This window comes from Lathyrus oleraceus, chromosome 6, assembly GCF_024323335.1.
Source record: "Lathyrus oleraceus cultivar Zhongwan6 chromosome 6, CAAS_Psat_ZW6_1.0, whole genome shotgun sequence".
Taxonomy (NCBI): domain Eukaryota; kingdom Viridiplantae; phylum Streptophyta; class Magnoliopsida; order Fabales; family Fabaceae; genus Lathyrus; species Lathyrus oleraceus.
Window position 1 is genome coordinate 226697818 of NC_066584.1, and position 21739 is coordinate 226719556.

Here is a 21739-nt window from a genome sequence, read left to right on the forward strand (position 1 = left end):
GTGGAAGGAATTCTTGAATCTCGGGTTATTGCCGAAGCCATTCATCTGAGGAAGTCTGACATATATTCCAATCTCACTGTCAAAGAAGGTGTCAGAGGGTTGACTTCAAAGTTTCTATTTGAGAAAGCCTTTTCTTTTGCTAATGCTAATAGTATGGTGGCATTCAAGACTATTCTTGCCTTACTCATCTATAGTTTGGTCATGTTTCCTAACATTGACAATTTTGTTGATGTTAATGCTATGAGGATCTCCTTGATTAAGAATTTGGTTCCAACTCTGCTCGGTGCTACTTATTTCTCCATTCATCTTAGGACGTCTAAAGGAGGTGGATCTATAGTTTATTGTGCACCTTTAGTGTACAAGTGGTTTATTTTACCTTGAAAAGAGGTTTTCGGTGTGATGCCCTAAGGTGAAAAAATGAGTTTGATGAGTTGATGTTGTTTTTGTGGTTTATGAAAAGATTGTTTATGATTAGATTGCACTAAAGACAATGGGCGGATGCGAATATTTCAGATAAGCAAGTCAAACGTCTTGTGTCCAAAATAAATAGAGTAAGGATATGAGAGCTCCATCCTTACTCATTCCCCACCACTTAAGGCTCGTTGCGCATAATACTAATCATATTTTTATTTTATTTTTGGATTTGATTGGGAAAATGCCACTTGACGTTTACTACATTCTCTTTTAATGTTGTTTATTTCAAACTCGTGTTACTTCAATTCAAACGTAATTTTCTTTGAAGTTTATTCACTAACTGTCTGTGACCAGACAATCTTGATTACGTCTTACACGCACGTCACATCACATTTTTCACACAAAACTGATCCTGGGATTTTTCAAGTTAATCTCAAAGACTTTCAAACTCGTGATTGTTCGCTAAAAACACTTGCGAACAAAAGAAAAATCGAGCAACCATCGAAAGAGCTTCACACCCTCTCATCCAGACCTACTGGTAGAATCTCCCAATCCAGGAGATTGCCAACCATGATGTCGGCTTCAGTCATAATGTCGATGGTGTTCTAGACAGGGTGAGTCCCAATTAGTTTGGCAGCCACCAAATGGTATTTTTTTTAGCATTGGTCAGCTTTATTATTCGAAGACCCTTACGGGTCAATACATCAGCTCTATGATGGTCCCCCGGGACTGAACCAGGATACGACAACGGGCCACCACTGGCACTCTATATGGAAAGAAATTTCAGCATCATTAGGGTCATTGACCAGTCACTTCCCGATATGTTTTGACAAAGCGATCAACACGTTCCTTCCTTTGATAAGCAACCGCTATTTCTGCCTCGGACAAGACAAAATGAGGCATAGGTCTACAGTCAAGGTTTGCACCCCCGTCGAAATTCGCCAGAATCAAAGTCTCTGAAGCATCCCTGGAAAGAACTTCGTTGGAAAGAGATTCTCTAGATGACCCTTCCATATTTGAGTCATTACTCAAAAAGATGACTTCTTATTCAAAGTTCCTAGTGACAGAGGGGAAAGGATGTGATTTAGACCACATTCCCATTTTTGAAGACGAAGAAACATTACCCTCTGAATCACTCTCGACAATAATAGGGTTACCAATCATCGTAACCAAAATTCGATAAATACTTGAGTAAAAGATGAGGTGAAGATGAGGTACCTTGAAATATGAGGGTGAAAGCTTTAATGCTTTAAAATTATGAACGTTCAACGATAGTTATTCTATAAGAGAAGTGCTACAGATAAGAGGGAATTACTCAAAGAGACAGCGGACAATCAGCCTACGAGATGGCTAAAACATTTCTCCAAGATCTCTCCCCATCTTTATATAAAGAAAGGAAATTGAACGGATCAGATCAAAAGCAAAGAACAATGGTAAATCAACTGTCAGAATTCATCAGGGAAAGACAAATGTAATCGAGTGTACTTGAGTACACGGGAAGATGCATGACATCACCCCATACCTTTTTAGGTCACAAGTCAAAGAAAAATGGTGATATGTTTCAATAATGAATTACATTTAATGCTCACATACCAATCACGCTTTGACAAAACCAAAGTGTTGCATGCCAGCCGACGCCTCCACAAACATCCTTAAAGGCCAATCACGATTATTGGAAGACTCCCATAGCATCAGACATGCCCAACGAGTCTTAGAGGAAACTATTTCGTGCTAGCCAAAGACTCGGGAACCACAGCTTCGGTCGACCAAAGGTCCAATAGCACAGACCCATTATCCAACTTAGCTCATCAGACCCAAGGTATAAATACCTTCGAAAATGATTTTCAAGTACATCATCTCTAATGTCCACTTTCACTACCACTATCTTGAACCCCGAACTGACTTGGGAGTTGGAGTAATAACCATGCAGATACCTCATAGGTCCACCGTATCGGAGATAACAAACATCAGTTAACAACATCACATAAAGATTGATACCTCTGGTTTAAGAAGCATCGTGACTGCAACCTTCGATCCACAGTGTCACATCGACGTAGTGCATCGGAAGACTCGCTCCGTCGTAGTTTCTTTAAATGGTTGCGCAACGGAACATTATTCAAAATAATAAGAAAAATAAGTTTGTTGTCTAATATTCTAAAATAAAACAACAATAATATTCTAAATTTCTTTTGTCTTGATTGATCTCATTGATTCTCCTTCAACATTTCCATAACTTAAGAACTATCAACACTATTTTAAAATTCAATTCAAAAGCAACACACGCACGTGCATATATATATATATATATATATATATATATATATATATATATATATATATATATATATATATATATATATATATATATATATATATATATATATATATATATATATATATATATATATATATATATATATATATATATATATATATATATATATATATATATATATATATATATATATATTCAAAATTATATAACATAGAGATTATAAAATCTATTTGTTAAAATTATAAAAAATGTTAATAAATAATATATTTGATATAATATATTATGACATAGAGTAAATTTATAATTAATATTATTAAATAAGAATAATCGATTATGATTGAAACAAATAAATAATAAAAATAATTAGATTAAAATATACTAATAAATAGTATTAGAAAATATGTGTACAGTAATCAAATTTGGTCAAATCATCCTGCAATATTGTTGAGAAAACTTATTACTTGATATTGTACCAAGTTTTGGATGGTTTCTGTTTATAACTATTCATGCTCATCCATTTTATTTGCCTGTTCATCTTTAATTCTGTAAAACAAGAAAACAATTAACAATATAAATAATCATGCCATAAACAGCCTAATATTGAAATCACAAGGTTCCTCTCTTTAATTCTATATTCTCATCAATTCTCTCCATTTTAAACAAATATTCTCGCCTTTTCACTAAACTAGTATGACAAATTTTCTCAATCAAGCATACAACCACATCCATAGAAGGTCTTTTATCAGGATATTGATCAGTACATTTAAGAGCAAGCCGCAAAAGTTTCACCATTTCGTCCTCCGCATGTAGGCACAACAGAAGCTCCATGTCGAAAACCTGAGTGTTCCACTCATCCTGAATGATCGACTGGACCCATCTTGGTAGGTCTACTCCCTCATTCAGCAAAGAACGAGTAGGATCTTTACCTGTGATAAGCTCCAGAAGCATAATGCCAAAGCTGTAAACGTCTGCCTTTTGGGATACTCTACGGGTATCGGTGACCTCTGGCGCACGGTAACCAGAAACTCGATTGGGTGCAGCACTTGGAAGAGCAAGATATGCGAGGCCAAAGTCGGAGACACGAGACTCGTAACATTCTGTGAGAAGGATGTTTGATGACCTGATGTTTCCATGGCAAAATGTTGGACTTTGTGAGTGTAGGTATGCAATCCCTTGTGCAGCACCAAGGGCTATGGTTGACCTAGTTTCCCAATTTAGTGGAGTCCTTGCAGTTCCATTACGTCCTATAACATGAAAATAGCAACAAGTATGTAAATTTATTAAAAAATCAATATATCTAAATTATATGTTATTCAGATATATTGATTATCTCTGATAATTCGAGGAGTAATATCTCTAATTCTTAATATAATAAAAAGTTTACTTTTTAGATTCATGGAAAATCAGATATGACAAACACATACCATGCAAGAGTGTAGATAAGCTTCCCATTGGCATGTAATCATACACAATAAGGTTTTTATCTCTCTTATAATAATAAGACCTAAGTGGGACCAGTTTCTCATGAAAGAGTTTTCCTAACTCCACTATTTTCTCCTTGAATTCTCTTTCACTTGCAGTAACATCCTTCAAGCTTTTCACAGCCACAGTCACTCCCATCTCCAATGCTACCTTATAAGATTTTCCAAATGTCCCTTTTCCTAAATCTACCGCAGGGCCTTTTAACAAATCATCTAAACTAAACTTTCTACTCACATTCTCACCAAACACCAAACTCTTTTCAGAAGCTCTTAACAAATCATCTAAAATGGCCGAAGTTGAAATCCAAGCCGAACCAGAATCTGCATTACTCACATCACCATCACCGGTGCCACTTTCAACATCAACACTCTGGGCACTTTTTCTACACAAGGACACCAAAAGAACCAGAATCAGCAAAAGACCAAAGACACAACCAATTACCATGCCAGCAATAGCTCCACCAGATAAACACACCGTAAAATGAAGCAGAAAAATATTTTTCATGTTTGAGAAGAATTTGGGTGGAAGGAAAAGGGAGAGAAAAAGAAAACAAGAGAAAATTTTATGATCAAAAGTGAGAGTGGCAGGTTTCTCGTATTTATATCAAAACCTTTCGCAATGATAGCATCAATTTTGCATCAGAAAACGTGCCAAAAGTTCTCAGCATATCAATATTTACTTTAATTAGAATTTTGCCAATGCGATGCACAATAATCTTATATAATTTTTGTGACATTTAATTAGAAATAATTATAATTTAAAGAAACAAATTAAAATTAAAACGAGTTATGGTTGTCCTTTATAACATAGAACAAGTATAAAAGAAAATAAGATAGGCTCTAATAGATAATTTATAGTGTTAACAAATTAGTATAGTATGTTCTATCGAATAAAGTTTAAATTTTCAAATTATTAATATGATGTGATAGAGTTATAAATTCTGTAAAATTATTTTATATTCATAGTATACTTTTATCAAACTCTAAGTGTATAGATGGTTTTTATAATTTTAATTAAATTTTATTTAATTAATTTATTCGAATGGTAGTAATTATAGATTTTTTTTTTGTTTTTTTAATCAATAGATGATTTTTGTTTAAAATTTACAGATTAGTTAATGGAGTTAATGGACATATAAATATTATTAATTAATTATTATTTAATTTATCATTATTATTACTATTTATATAAAAAAATTGACAGCAAGTTTTAGTTGGAATAATGATATAATTATAATTTAGTATGATATGATATATGAATTAAATAAATACATAAATTTTTATTGACTCAAATATCTTTTATAAAAAGACCGAAAAAATATTGTTTTATGACTATTTAATTTTTGTGATATTGTGATTTAAGGTTTTCAGTGGACCCCACATGTTGTTAAGTAAAAAGGGATCCGATTTGATGATGACGTGTCTTAGTGAGTACTCTTTGAATCCCGTAAGTTTTTTTATTTTACTCACCGGAATTATAGTTTAAAATAAGTTGGGATTTTTTTTTATATAAATATATATTTAAAAATTTATGAGATTAATTACTATACACTGTCAGTGTAAAAAGTTTTTCACCGTCAGTTCATCACCATCACCCGTTTGTATTACTTTATAGATTTTTAAAATAAAAGTCAACTTCTTTTAATATCCAACGTCTATAATTACGTGATGGTGTAAAATCCTTTTACACTGACAGTGTATTTCAATTAATCTCAAAATTTATATACAATCTAGTCCAATATAGTTTTTTTAATTTATTATTTTAGAGAAGCGGGATATTGTCGAATTAAAATTTCATCATTTCAATCAATCAATAGGATATTTAGAAGAAATTAATTTAACAAAAAATAATAATAAAAATTAGGTAGTAATTTCCATGAACCAATTTTAAATCACAATCTTTTCTTTTGACTATGTTATGATTTTAAAAGAATTAGGGCATTGAATCAGTTTTGTTTTGTAATTTTGAAAATATATTTTGTAAAATAGTTTTTGAAAAGAGTTATAAAGAAGAGAACAAAATAAAATTTAGTTTGGTAATACAATTTTTTAAACCAGTTTTCGAAATGAAAAATTATTTGGTAAACTAACTAGTTTTCAAAACTAACTAGTTTTCAAAAACAGTTTTAGTTGTAAAACATACATTTTGGTAAATTGAATTTTTAAAATTATTTTGTTAATTAATATAAATGAAAAGTATTTTTATTATATTCAATACTCAAATTTTGAATTATATAAAATTTAATATACAAATATACAATTTAGTCACTAAATAAAATCCAGACAAAACTTATAATTTTGATAAAGTTATCTAAAATGAATTTTTTTATGATAATTAATTATTAAACTATTTGTTGTTAAATATACAATTTTATCACTAAATAAAACCAAAATATTAAATTTTTATAATTAAATATATAATTTAGTTTAATTATATAATAGTAATTGTTAAAAGAAAATTTTATTGTTATTAATATTATTACAATAAATTTAATTGAAATACACTGATAGTGTAAATGAATTTTAGATCATCAATTAATTCTAGACGTTGAATATTAAAATAAGTTTGACTTTTATTTTAAAAATCTATAAAATAATACAAACGAGTAATGATAATAAATGGACAGTGTAAAACATTTTACACTGAAAGGAAATAGTAATTAATCTCTATTACAATATAAAATATATAATAATTATACCTACTTGAATTATTAAAATTAGTTTACCAAATAATCTTGCTGTCTTATTTTATTAAATTTTAAAACTCTTCTATTTATTTACTAAATTGCCAATCAATTATTAAAATTTAAAACCCTCCTATTAATTTACTAAATTGCCATTCATGAAACCTTATCAATTTCACGTGTTTTCAATTTGAAAAGAGTATCCTTTGCTCCGATTTTCAATATAGGAGTACTGAAAATCAAAACAGCATACATTAGTTTTCAATTCCTATTCCGAAAACACAATTTTGGAAACAATTTTAATAAACAATTTTCAATAACAAGTAAATCAATTTTTTTTATAATTTTAAATTTTTTAAAAAAAGAATATTGTTTTCCAAAAATCAAACAAACAGGCTTTAAGTTAATACATTAACTAAAATTTCATCAATTTTCAGATATCAGTATTTTAAAAATGCCTAGTATTAAAATCATAATAAAACATTTTAATAAAGTTGCTAATATTACTTGTACCAAAAGAAAAAGAGAATTGCTAACTATACCAAAAGACGAAAAGAATTGTTATATGTTATTATCACAAATTAATTATTTTACACAAATTAAAAAATGTTATAAATAGAAGAGAGAATTGTATTTTTATCAAACTATGCTTGTTTATTATTGATGTATTCGAATAATCATAAATGTGAAAGGAGAGAATAATAAATTGAGAATATTAATTAAAAGATATTAAAGAATTATTTATAATTAAACCAAATAATTCTACAAGTAAAAGAATAATTTCCACACTTATTAAAAATGATAGTTAAATGCATTTATTTTTGCAATCGTATAAAAAACCAACATAATTATTAATATAAAACATCAAAGAACTAAATAGGATGAACGATTTCAGGTTAAAATGAAGAAAAATGAGATTTCCTCCTGCTTGCAAGGTATTTGATGTAATGTCTCAATGGACTCCTTTCATCTTTTCGCTTCTGGTTTGTTGCTGTTGATTTCTATTGCTTGTTGTGATGATTATGCTCAAAATGCAGCTTGTGAATTGGTTGTAGTGTTGTCATTATTGTCGTTTTGTGATTTTCTCACCACATGCTTGATGAAATGCCTATGTCTGTTTCTTCTTTTCTTCTTTTTTTTCTTGCTTTGTAATCGTGTGATTTGTTATTGTTAATGGTGTTGAATATTGAATGTTGTTGTTATTTTATTTTGAATTCTTGAGGTGATGATGATAATGGATAAAAAGAGGTGATGATGGAGGTTGAAGATTGATGACGATGAAGATTTTTGAAGGTTGAAGTTTAGTTGAAGAATGAAGATGAAGATGGATAAATTTGAGGGTGAGTTTGTCAATTGTGATCTTGGTATTGATGGAGAATTGTGGTTATATGGTGAGAATGATGAAAATTGTGAGTGAATTTGTAAATTGTTATCGGCCTTTCATGGTGATGATGAGTGAAGTTTAAATAAGAATGAAATGGAGGGAAAGGTGGTTAGGGTGCAATCATTAATGGTCATTGGATTGTGATTCATGTGAGAGGTTTAAGAGAGGATGAGATTGGATTTTCAAGTTAGTTGGAGATTGTGTTAGTTTGAGTGATTAAAGTTGTTAGAGGTAGTTATGAAATGTAAATGAAACTTTGATGAAATTTGTTATTGTAGAAATTAAATTTCATTTGGTTTACTTGGAATTGCATTCCATTTGGTTTGCTTGAAATTGTATTTTATTTGGTTTTAGTTTGTAAGAAATGAAATGTAAAATCAAATATCATGTAAATGCAAATGTGTAATAAATTCAAATTGAAATACAAATTTGAAATGTAAATGAAAAATGCTAATTTAGTTGTAATATGTAAATAAATGTGAAATTCAAGGATGTGATGCAAATTGGAATTAAAGTGTGATCTTATGTACAAGGTCTGAAATGTGAATTTGACTTCAAAATGATTGAAACTAAAACAAAAACAAATCAACTTGAAATGAAATAAAAAGAACAAATAATTTTACTAAAAATATATGGATTAAAAATGAAGTTTTGACTTTTTGAAATAAGACTAACACAATGCAATTTGTTTTATTTTATTTTCTTATGTTAAAAATTAATTAAAACAATGCAAATGAATTAGCAACAAAAGTCATCAAAGTTAAACTTTGATTTTTAACTTTTATTTCAAAATATGTTGATGAATGACAATAATATAGATGAATTATGAATAGAGAATCAAATGCAAATTATCCACTCTTGGACCATTTGCATGTAGTACTTAAATATAAAGATAACGATGTTTTTCAAAGAAACGTATGACATTAAGTACTCTTGACTGTTCACACATTTGGTCTCTGAATAATGTAATGAATGGCTTATGGGCAGGGTCGGCCCAATCATATCGGAGGCTCCATTCTAATTTTAAAAATGGGCCCAAATTTTTTTAAAATACAATTATAATAATTAAAAAAAATATATCAAAAATGCAATTATGTATTAATTAAAAATAAATTTAATTAGAATTATTTTGAGTTTTGATCCATCTTGATTTTTGCATGTATTGAGTTTTTATCATAACATTTCTTTCAATTAATGGGTTTTTTAATAATATTTTATTTATTTTTATTAATATTTATGAAAAAAATTGAAAATTTTAAAAGTTGGGACCCTATAATATTTGGGGCCCTGTTCTGTAGCACATGCTGCACTTGCACAGGGTCGGCCCTGGTTATGGGATGCCTGACCAAATGGAATGCATGCCATATTTATGCAGATAAAAAATCTTAGGATAAAATTTAGGGTATGACAGATGTTACAACTTTTAAATAGTTGGTGGACTCATTGAGATATCTCTGCAATACCAGACCTGACATCTGTTATGCAGTTGGAATGGTGAGTAGGTTTATGAATAAATTAAAGTGGTCACATTACCAAGTTGTTATTAGGATATTGAGGGAGATGAAGGGAACTCTAAAGTATGGAGTTTTATTCCATTCTAGTGATGAATCTGATTCAGATCTGATATGCTATTCAGACTCTGATTAATGTGAGGACAGAGTTGACAAAAGAAGTAATTCTGAGTATTTCTTCAAGTATCTGGGAGGTCCTATTTCTTGGTGCTCGAAGAAGCAACCAGTGGTTACATTGTTAACATGTAAAGTTGAGTATATTGCAGGTGTTTTGTCTGCTTGTCAAGCTGTTTGGATTTTGAACATGTTGCAGGATCTGAAGATCAAGGTGAGCAAGCATGTGAAGTTGATGATTGACAATAAATCAGCTATAAATCTTGCCAAGAGTCGAGTGTTGCATAGAAGGAGTAAACACATTGACATAAAGTTTCACTTTTTCATAAATCAAATTCTGAGTGACGTGCTTGAAGTTGTTCACTGTAGCAATCAGAAACAACTAACAGATGTTCTGACCAAAGCAATCAAGACGGAACACTTTATCCATTTGAGAGATGAAATTGGTGTTGTTGATTTTAGTCTTATTTGTGGATTAAGGGATGTTGTTAAAGTGTAATCCAAATTCAAGTAATTAGTTGCATATTATTTAAGTGTCATTTAAATTTAGATTTTGCATTTGAGTTTTATTTCATATTTGAAATTTGTATATACACCGAATTTACATTCAATTAGACTCATTTTTGCAAGAGACCCTGAAAAATTAGTTACAATTTTTTCTCGCCCATTTTCATCTTCTTCATCTTCAATTTGTGCACCAACAATTTTGAATAAAAAATTATAATATGGTTATTATTCTTAATTTCTACAATGAGGGGAAACCGTTTGACATTTTTTGCATTTTCCAGAGTTAATAATTATGCTTTTCTAAGAATCTCTATGATATGCATTCACCGTTGTTGCCCAATCAATATGACGAGGGAATGCTTTTCTACAAGAAGAGGAAACTCTTTGACATATTTTGCATGGTACTTTATATGAAGTTCCACATTATTTGGATTATATTTACTTTGAGTATACGTATATAGCTGCACAAAGATGATTATGTCCATGCTTGTGGACTAGAGAGAGGAGCCTTAAGCCCAAATAGTTTTTTTGATATTTTTATTAATTAATTTTTAAAAAATATTAATTGAAATTATGAATTATTAATTTATTATGTAAAAAAATATTAATTAATAATTTATTACAAAATTACTTGAATAATAAAAAATCAATAAATCCCATTTCACATGATCAAAAAAGGTGCCGCATGTTTAAAATAATTACACCTCAACGTTTTCTTGACAAAAATTGGAGATAAAAACTAAAACCGTCCAAAATCAAAATAGAATAGTGGACCAAAACTTCAACTTAACCTATAAATAATTAACATAATTATACATATTAATAAAATTAGTTTTTAAACTATAGACACCAAAACTTTAAAAAAAATAGCAAAACCAAAATTGAAAAAAAAAAGGATCAAGATTGGAATTCAATTATAATTATGTCAAAAAATAAACATATAAAAATTAATTTTTCGGATCAAGAAACTCATCACATGGGTACATGGTTAACCAAACCATGTGATTCAACTATATTTTATGATTTTGGTTTGTAATCAAGTTTGACATACTCCTGTTGCATTGGATTATTGTCAAAATTCCTTACAGGAAACCAAAGAATTGGGGCAAAGTTAATGATAATGATCTTTACTTTATGTGGGATCTTTTGACTGAAAATGGAACAAATTGGGTAACCTTCATCATATAGAGGATGATTCATTGCAGGGACAACCCAAAGACACCTCTGTTTTTCTCTTCCTTTGTGCATATGATCCTTGGGATTAATAGAATCACTTCAAAAGAAGAAGATCTTACTGAGGCTCCAAAAATTCTTGATTATGGTGATGTTTCTAAGAGATATTATAGGGACTCCAATGGTGACTACTACTACCTTGAAGAATCTGGTCGAAATATTTATGATGATAAAGTTGTGCAGTCTGCTGATAACATGAAATTATATCACATTTTAGGACTTAATTCAATTAGATTATATTATCATTTACTTTAATTTATCTCATTTTATCAGATATTATGCGGTATTTCCTTTCTATTTATGTCAGGTATCCATTTTGAAGCAAAAGTGAAAAAGGGAAGAAAAGGAGGTGTAAGAAGGAATAAAAAGGAAACAAATAACAAAGACCAAGCCCAGCCCAAAGAAAGCGCACGTTGTGCCTGTGACGGGCGTCACAAAGGTTGTGACGAGCGTCACACTAAGCACACTCCTGTGACGAGCGTCACACATGGTGTGACGGACGTCACACCTTTCCCCTATATTTTTGGCACTAGGAACGCAACTGACCACATTGAAAGCTATTTCCACGCTTGACCCTCGGAACGAAAAGACCGCGTATACGGAAACCCTTGGAAAGCAGTTACACAATTAGCAGTATAAATAGCAGCTAATTGGGAAAGCTCTCGGGTCGGAGATTTTCCACGCCTTTTGCCGTTTTCGCATTTTTTTTCTTCTTCCAGCAGTTTAGGCTTATATTTTTATAGTATTACTTTGCAGAATTTTTATTGTTTTACCTTTTTGCAATTCTATTTTCTTTTCTAGCATTTAATTAATTCTTTTCGCACAATAGTTTCTACACCGGAAACTATTGTGCAACTTTTACCGGATCTAACCTTACGTTAGAATCTAGTTTTTATTTCCTTCGTTTTAATTTGTTGTTTAATTGAAGAATCCAAGAACAAATCCTACTGGCTTGTGGTAGAGTGTTCAAGACTATTGTTTAACGCATTCAGGTTCTTTAATTATTATTTAATGCTTTGTTTTATTACTTATTTATATTATCTGCCTGGGACGAGTCTGTTTATGCATGATATGTATTTTTGTTTGTTTAGCATGTCTGGCTAATTCGCCTAGATATCGGTATGTAAAGTAAGCGAAATAAGGGATCAAGACTAAGTCGGTCTAATTAAACTTAAAATTAAAATCAATCTTTTTACGGTCTCAATTTACAGGTTTAATAACAAGAATTTTTACAAAAGTAAAAGACATAAAGAAGTTAAAATCAATAGAGCGAGAGTTTGAGGTTTTAACTGGACAGTGTAAATTAGGCATTAATTCTAGATCAGGGCGAGAGCAAGTTTTAGAGTTAATTAAATTCTGACCTTTTCCAAAAAGTATTCTTAAAGATTGAATGTGAGGACGAGAGTTAAGCATTCGGGTTTAATTGTATAACCTAAGTCAGCAGAGCGAGAGTTTGAGATAAGGGTGTTTAAAACGGTCAGTGTTTTCTTAAAAAGAGTTTCTGCAACTTTATTGCTTTCAAAAAGTGGTTTTTGACTTAATTATAAGTGACAACTACATTAACATAAAATCATGGTTTATTCAACAGAGCGAGAGTTTGAGATAAAACCTTTAATCAATAAAGTTAACTGAAACGATTTATTTTAAAACCAAGAAACCGACAAAGAATTGATTCCCTAATTACGACGAACTACATACCGATATCCGATTTATTAATATTTAATCTAGATCTTAGTTTAGTTTTTAGCTTCGCCCCCAAACAATCAACCATTATTCACCTTAGCTTTACGTAGTAACCTTAGATAACGGTATATCGATTCGTAAGTCCCTGTGGGATCGATATCTTTTAAAACTACGCGATAGAACTGTGCACTTGCAGTTTGTATCCCAAATTCGACTCATAAAGTCACGATCAAGTTTTTGGCGCCGTTGCCGGGGACTTTTATTTAATCGATATCGTAACTCTTCCGTTACGCTGTAGAGACTAAGGTTTCTTTTTCTTCTATTCTTTCTTTCGTTGATTTGTATGCCACGCACTCGCTCACAAGGCGAACCGCTCTATTTACGAATCAACGATATCGAACTATATCTCCGAGTCTTACGACGAATTCGGGAATATCGTGCTGCAAACAATCTCCCTCCTATAGAACTTCCTGATTTCAAAAACCTTTCTCCTTCGATAACCGAGATGGCAGAACCAGCTCGTGCTCTTAGAGATTACGCCGCTCCATCGCAAGATGAGCCGCATTCAAGTATTGCTCCGCCCGCAATCGAAGCAAACAACTTCGAACTTAAACCTTCGCTGTTGCAGGCGGTGCAACAGAACCAATTCTCTGGAAATCCTACCGAGGATCCAAACCTTCATTTATCCGTATTTGTCCAATACGCTGATACTGTTAAAGCTAATGGTGTCACTTCAGAGGCAATTCGACTTCGTCTTTTTCCTTTCTCATTAAGAGATAGCGCTAGAAGATGGCTTCAATCTCTCCCTTCCAACTCAGTCACCACATGGAACGAGTTGAAGAAAGTTTTTCTTGCCCGATACTTTCCGCCAAGCAAAACAGCTATGTTAAGAGCCCAGATAAACGGATTTAAACAGAAAGACAACGAGTCTCTTTTCGAAGCATGGGAAAGATATAAAGACATGATGAGACTTTGCCCACACCATGGTTTGGAAGACTGGTTAGTAATTCACACATTTTATAATGGTCTCTTATACAACACAAGGTTAACAATAGACGCCGCTGCAGGTGGTGCATTAATGAACAAACCTTATGCTGATGCTTACCAGCTTATCGAGAGCATGGCCCAAAACCACTATCAGTGGGGAACCGAACGAACAACGGTGGAAAAACCTCAAACAAAAACTGGCATGTACGAGATAAGTAACCTTGATCACGTTAACGCAAAAGTGGATGCTTTGGTCCAGAAAATTGAAAGTTTAAACGTATCACCTCCAGCCGCCGTGGTTGCTATAACTCAGAATTGCGAGGTCTGTGGAATCCAAGGCCACACTCCTACGGACTGTCAACTCTTGACAGAAATCCAAGCAGAGCAAGTAAACTATGCTCAAGGAAGCCCCTATTCGAACACCTATAACTCAAATTGGAAGAACCATCCAAACTTTTCATATAAGAGCAATAACGCTTTGTACGCACCTGGACAGTCTCCAAATCAAGCCCCAGCTATACCTCCGGGATATCAGAAACCGAACCCATCCATGCCTAACAATAACGCCCCTAGGAAATCCAACTTGGAAATCATGATGGAAAACTTTATAGCTTCCCAACAACAAACCAATAAAGATTTCCTAAACCAGAATGTACACACTGGCGAACAACTTAAACAACTAGCAAGCAAAGTAGATGCCTTGGCTACCCATAACAAAATGCTGGAAACACAAATATCACAAGTAGCCCAACAACAAGCACCTACTGCTGCCCCAACTGGTACATTCCCTGGACAGCCCCAACCTAACCCGAGAAGCCACGCTCATGCAATTATATTAAGAAGTGGAACGGAAGTGGAAGGACCGTCTGATCCAAGGATAGAAAACCAAAACCCTAAGAAATCAACTGAGGAAAGTGAACCTAAGGAAAAGGAAGAGAGTAATAAGGAAACCCTAGAAAAGAAGGAACCTTATGTACCTCCACCACCTTACAAACCACCTATACCTTACCCTCAAAGGCTTGTTAAAACCAAAGATGCGGGCCAATTTAGAAAATTTGTTGATCTCCTTAAACAATTAAACGTTACAATTCCGTTCACCGAAGCTATTACGCAAATGCCCTCATTGTAAGAACAAAAATTGTGATACAACAGATTCCTTGATTTTGATGATAACAAAGGATGAAACCAAAAATGGCACCCTAACGAAAAGTTTCTAAGTGTGCAGGACTCTGATGACATCATCAGATAGAGTACCAGATCAGAAGTATATTATCAAATGATCAGAAGCTCTGAAGAAGAAACAAGTTCAAGAAAGTCAAACTCTGAACTAAACAACAAGTATCAGAAGCATCTTAACAGGAAGTAAGTCCTAGAACCTCTGACTCTGAACAACGCTTTCTGAAGAATCTATTTAGATCAACATCAGAAGCAAGATTCCAAGGTTCTCCAGAAACACAAATACTCTGATTATGGATTTGCTAATCATGAAAGAGTAACGTTGAAGACAAGTAAAGATTTTCAAATGGATTTCCTAATTGAGAAAGAGACGTTAATCTCCAATCTCAATAAAGAAAATACTACTTGTGGTAAGTAGTCATTTCAAGAAGAAAAATTCATCCTGCATTAGCTAATTATGTGATGGCGTAACTTCATCTCAATATCCACCAGTTTCAACTACTACTTCAACTGATCTATATAAAGGATTGAAAATCAATTTTCAGTAACACACATATACGAGGAAAAATCATACTGAAACATCAACAAGAAAAACACTCTTGCTCTCTATCTTCACGAAGCTTTTGCTTATTACGTGAAAAACTCTTGTTCTTAATTTTGTAATACTTGCTTTCTTAGAAGCACTCTAGTTTACATAAATCCTTCTTCTATTGTTTGTTGATTTCCTCAAGTGACTCTGTGTAGTTTGTATACTTAAGAGGGCTAAGAGATTTTGTATCTTAGACGTTGTTTGTAATCTTTCAAGATTAGTGGATTAAGTCCTTGTTGAAGGCGAAATCACCTTGGCCGGGTGGACTGGAGTAGCTTTGTGTTATAAGCGAACCAGTATAAAATCCTTGTGTGAGTTTCATTTTGAAAAGCGCTTATTTTTCAAAACAATTCAAACCCCCCCTTTCTTGTTTTTCTCACCTTCAATTGGTATCAGAGCTCCGGCTCTGTTATTGATTTTCTAATCAAACACTTAACCGTGTAGAGAGATCCAGTACGAGAAAAACAATGGCCCACTCAAATGAAAGAGATTCTTACAATGCCAAGCCTCCTGTTTTTGATGGAGAGAAATTTGACTACTGGAAAGATAGAATCGAAAGTTTCTTTCTGGGTTATGATGCTGACCTCTGGGACATTGTCACAGATGGATACAAACCTCCAGTCTTAAATGGAGCTGAAGTTCCCAGAAGTAAGATGTCAGAAGATCAGAAACGTATTTTCAAAAATCACCACAAGGCCAGAACAATACTTCTAAATGCTATATCATACAATGAATATGAAAAGATCACCAACAGAGAGACTGCCAAAGATATACTTGACTCTCTGAAGATGACCCATGAAGGAAACTCCCAAGTCAAGGAGACGAAGGCTCTGGCACTTATCCAGAAATATGAAGCCTTCAAAATGGAAGACGACGAAGCTATAGAGGCTATGTTTTCTAGATTTCAAACTCTTATTGCAGGTCTTAAAGTGTTAGACAAAGGATACACGACTGCAGATCATGTTAAGAAGATAGTCAGAAGTCTGCCAAAGAAATGGAGACCTATGGTTACTGCTCTAAAGCTGTCAAAGGATCTGAACAATATCAGCCTTGAAGAACTTGTTAGTTCTCTCAGAAGCCATGAGATAGAACTAGAGGAGGATGAGCCTCAGAAAAGGAACAAGTCCGTAGCGCTTAAGTCCAGATCTGAAAGACGGAAGCCTGACAGAACCAAAGCTCTCCAGGCAGAAGCTGAAGATACTGACGATTCTGAACCAGAAGACTCTGATGATGAAGAAGAGTTGTCCCTACTAACCAGAAGAGTCAAGCAACTCTGGAAAAAGAGGAACAACAACTTCAGAAGACCAAGACCCAGAGGGGATCGATCAGAGTCAACTTCAAAAGGTAAAGCTAACAAATACATTACCTGTTATGAATGTAAAGAAACAGGTCATTACAGAAATGAATGCCCCAAGTTGAAGAAAGACAACCCTAGAAAAGAAAGCTTCAAGAAAAACACCTTCAGAACAAAGAAAGGACTGATGGCTACCTGGGATGACAGTGAATCTGGATCATCAGAATCTGACTCTGACGAACAAGCCAACGTAGCACTTATGGCTACCACATCCAGCTGTTCAGACGAAGAATCTGAAGAGGTATTTTCTGAACTTTCTAGATCTGACTTAGAATCATGTTTGTCAGAAACTCTTACTTCTTATCAGAAATTAAAACAAAAGTTTAAAAACGTTAAAGGTTGTCTTAAAGCAAAATTTGAAGAGTGTAGTGAACTTGAGATAACAATTCTATCACAAGAAGATACAATCAAATCTTTAATGTTAGAAAGAAATGAAGCAAAAATAAAATTAGAAGAAACGTTATCTCAAGCACCACAAATCTCAAATAAAGTTATTTACAAATATGAAGAAGCCTTTCAAGAATTTCTGAAGAATGGGATAGATAGGAGTATTATGGCATCCATGATTTATGGAGTAAGTCAGAACAATAAAAGGGGAATTGGGTATGATCCTAATGAAGATAAAACTTCTGCAAGTGATAAAATTAAATCTCCTTTTTCATATCACTACACACACACACAAGAACACAAATTTAAAAATGCTAGAAGACCCAAAGTTGTAAGAAACTCTGGGAAAACTAATCTAAAAGGACCCAAGAGATTCTGGGTACCGAAAGATAAGATTATCTATGTTGCAGATATCCTATGCAGCGAAGTTCAGACACCAGTCATGGTACCTGGACTCTGGATGCTCGCGACACATGACGGGAAGAAAGTCTATGTTCCAAAGTCTGGAACTTAAAGACGCTGGATTTGTAGGCTTCGGAGGAGATCAGAAAGGAAGGATCAGAGGCTCCGGAACTATTGGTAATGGTACTCTTCCCTCTATATCTAATGTTCTTTATGTAGAAGGATTAATGCATAACTTGTTATCCATAAGTCAATTAAGTGATAACGGTTATGATGTAATCTTCAATCAAAAAACATGTAAAGCCATTAATCAGAACGATGGCTCTGTCCTTTTCACAGGCAAGAGGAAAAACAACATTTACAAAATAAATCTTTCTGATTTAAAAGATCAAAATGTTAAATGTCTAATGTCAGTTCACGAAGAGCAATGGGTATGGCATAGACGCTTAGGCCACATTAGCATGAGGAAACTTTCTCAGCTAACTAAACTCGAGTTAGTCAGAGGCCTACCTAAACTGAAGTTTTCTTCAGATGCTCTGTGTGAAGCTTGTCAGAAAGGAAAATTTTCAAAAACATCTTTTAAAAAGAAAAATGTTGTTTCTACCTCTAAGCCTCTGGAACTTCTTCACATTGACTTATTTGGTCCTGTGAAAACAGCATCAGTTAATGGAAAGAAGTATGGACTAGTCATTGTTGATGATTACAGTCGCTGGACATGGGTAAAATTCCTAAAGCACAAGAGTGAGTCTCACTCTGTATTCACCAGTTTCTGTTCCAAAGTGCAAAAAGAATTTGACTCCAAAATTGTTAGAGTCAGAAGTGATCATGGTGGAGAATTTGAAAATAAAGATTTTGAAGAATTATTTTATTCTAATGGAATATCCCATGATTTCTCCTGCCCTAGAACTCCACAACAAAATGGAGTTGTAGAGAGGAAGAATAGGACACTCCAAGAAATGGCCAGAACCATGATCAATGAAACTAATGTAGCAAAGCACTTTTGGGCAGAAGCTGTAAATACAGCGTGTTACATTCAGAATAGAATCTCTATAAGACCTATTCTAGAAAAGACTCCCTATGAACTGTGTAAAGGAAGAAAACCCAACATCTCATATTTTCATCCTTTTGGATGCTCTTGTTTTATATTAAATACTAAAGAACATCTGAACAAGTTTGATTCCAAAGCACAGAAAGGTATTATGTTAGGATACTCAAAACGCTCTAAAGGCTATAGAGTATACAACACAGAAACCAAAATTGTGGAGGAATCAATTCATGTCAGATTTGATGATAAGTTTGACCCTGAAAAGTCAAAGCTAGTTGAAAAGTTTGCAGATTTGGAAATCACTCTTGTAGAATCTGAGAAAACTCCAGAAGCAACTGTCACTCAAGACTCTGAAGAAATTAAATCTCCAGAAATTCCAAGGAAAGTTAAAAGTCGTATTAACGTATCTGAAGATTTGATTTTGGGAAACAAAGATGAACCTGTTAGAACCAGATCTACCTTCAGAACTTCTGAAGATATTCCTCTGGGACTAGTGTCTCTGATTGAGCCTACGTCCTGTGATGAAGCTCTTCAAGATAACGATTGGGTGGCAGCTATGCAAGAAGAATTAGATCAATTCTCAAAGAATGATGTCTGGGATCTCGTTCCTAAACCCAGAGGCACTCATGTCATTGGAACCAGATGGGTTTTCAGAAACAAGCTGAACGAGAAAGGAGAAGTTGTCAGAAACAAAGCACGACTGGTAGCTCAAGGTTATAGTCAACAAGAAGGTATTGATTATAATGAAACTTTTGCTCCAGTCGCGAGGTTAGAATCTATTCGTCTTCTTGTATCTTTTGCTATTAATCATTCTATCAAATTATACCAAATGGATGTCAAGAGTGCATTTCTTAATGGTTATATTTCAGAAGAAGTGTATGTCAATCAACCTCCAGGTTTTGAAAATTCAAACTTTCCAGAACATGTTTTTAAACTTAAGAAATCCTTATATGGACTTAAACAAGCTCCCAGAGCTTGGTATGAACGCTTAAGCAATTTTCTTCTGGAACAAAATTTTATCAGAGGGAAAGTTGATTCTACACTCTTCTGTAAAAACCTTAATAATGATCTCATGATATGCCAGATTTATGTTGATGATATTATTTTTGGTTCTGCTAATATCTCTGTTTGCCAAGAATTTTCTAAGTTAATGCAGGCAGAATTTGAAATGAGTTTAATGCAAGAACTAAAGTTCTTTCTGGGAATTCAAATCAATCAAACTCCAGAAGTCACGTACATTCATCAAAGCAAGTACATTAAAGACGTTCTGAAGAAGTTTGATATGACTGAATGCAACTCTGCAAAAACTCCTATGCACCCAACTTGCATTCTGGAAAAGGAAGAGGTAAGCAACAAGGTTTGTCAGAAGCTCTATCGAGGTATGATAGGCTCTCTTCTCTATCTGACTGCTACTCGTCCTGATATTCTCTTTAGCGTCTGTCTTTGTGCCAGATTCCAATCAGATCCTAGAGAATCTCATTTAACAGCTGTTAAGAGAATTCTTAAGTATCTGAAAGGAACTCCTAACCTGGGCCTGATGTATGAGAAAACATCAGAGTATAGACTTTCTGGTTACTGTGATGCAGACTACGCAGGAGATAGAATAGAACGAAAAAGCACATCTGGAAATTGCCAGCTTCTGGGAAACAATCTAATCTCCTGGGCTAGCAAAAGACAGTCAACTATTGCTCTATCAACTGCAGAAGCAGAATACATCTCAGCATCACTGTGCACAACTCAGATGCTCTGGATGAAGCATCAGCTAGAAGATCTTCAGATATTTGAGAGTAACATTCCTATCTTTTGTGATAATACTGCTGCTATTTGTTTAAGTAAGAATCCCATTCTACATTCCAGAGCCAAACACATAGAAATAAAACATCATTTTATCAGAGACTATGTTCAGAAAGGGATAGTAACATTGAAGTTCATTGATACAGAACATCAATGGGCAGATATCTTTACTAAGCCTCTAGCTGAAGATAGATTTCTTTTTATCTTAGAAAATCTGAACATTAAAAATTGCCCTGAGTGAAAAATGGCTCTGAAAAATGTAAAATGTGAATCTGATGTAAACAAATGTACTTCTGCCTCTGACTCTGATACTTCTACAAGTTAAGAAGATATCTGAGTTAGAAATCTTCAGAAACCAATCCTTTGGTATTCCTGAAGATCAGATACATCAACACGTGGAGATTTAAACGTCTAACCCTAGAACTTCTAGACAGCTGTCAAAAGAAATCAAAGGTCAGAACGTTTGAAATCTCCTAGAGCAGTGTGCGTACTGTTGGGATTAGACATTCATTTATTAGCTGTAATCATTTTTCCCCCCAAACGTGCTATTTTGATTTTTGTGCTAACGCTGGAATGTGTGTCGTTTTGCATGTGTTTACTTAGAGTATATAAACACTTTCTCTCACTTTTCACACTTATCACTCTCACTCACTCTAAAACCCTAAACCCTCTCTCAAAGCATTCTCTGCAAGTTCTTCATCAATCTTCATCTTCTTCTT

The 21739-nt window shown here is 33.3% G+C and overlaps 1 protein-coding gene and 1 pseudogene across 1 annotated transcript; both read right to left on the reverse strand.

Annotated features, from left to right (window-relative positions):
- Positions 1-3295: 3295 nt before the first annotated feature.
- LOC127094892 (probable inactive receptor kinase At1g48480) lies at positions 3296-4675 on the reverse strand. Its single transcript, XM_051033658.1, has 2 exons — positions 4114-4675; positions 3296-3933 (listed from the first exon to the last, which is right to left on the reverse strand). The coding sequence occupies exons 1-2, from the start codon at positions 4673-4675 to the stop codon at positions 3296-3298; spliced, it is 1200 nt and encodes a 399-aa protein (XP_050889615.1).
- Positions 4676-14176: 9501 nt separating this feature from the next.
- Positions 14177-14276, reverse strand: LOC127099190 (uncharacterized; annotated as a pseudogene).
- Between the last annotated feature and the right edge of the window lie 7463 nt (positions 14277-21739).

Excerpts from the sequence above, each read along its gene's own strand:
- LOC127094892 (XM_051033658.1), bottom strand. The coding sequence starts at position 4,675 with ATGAAAAATATTTTTCTGCTTCATTTTACGGTGTGTTTATCTGGTGGA. Across the intron at positions 3,934-4,113 it reads CTTATCTACACTCTTGCATG|GACGTAATGGAACTGCAAGG; the intron begins GTATGTGTTTGT and ends TTCATGTTATAG.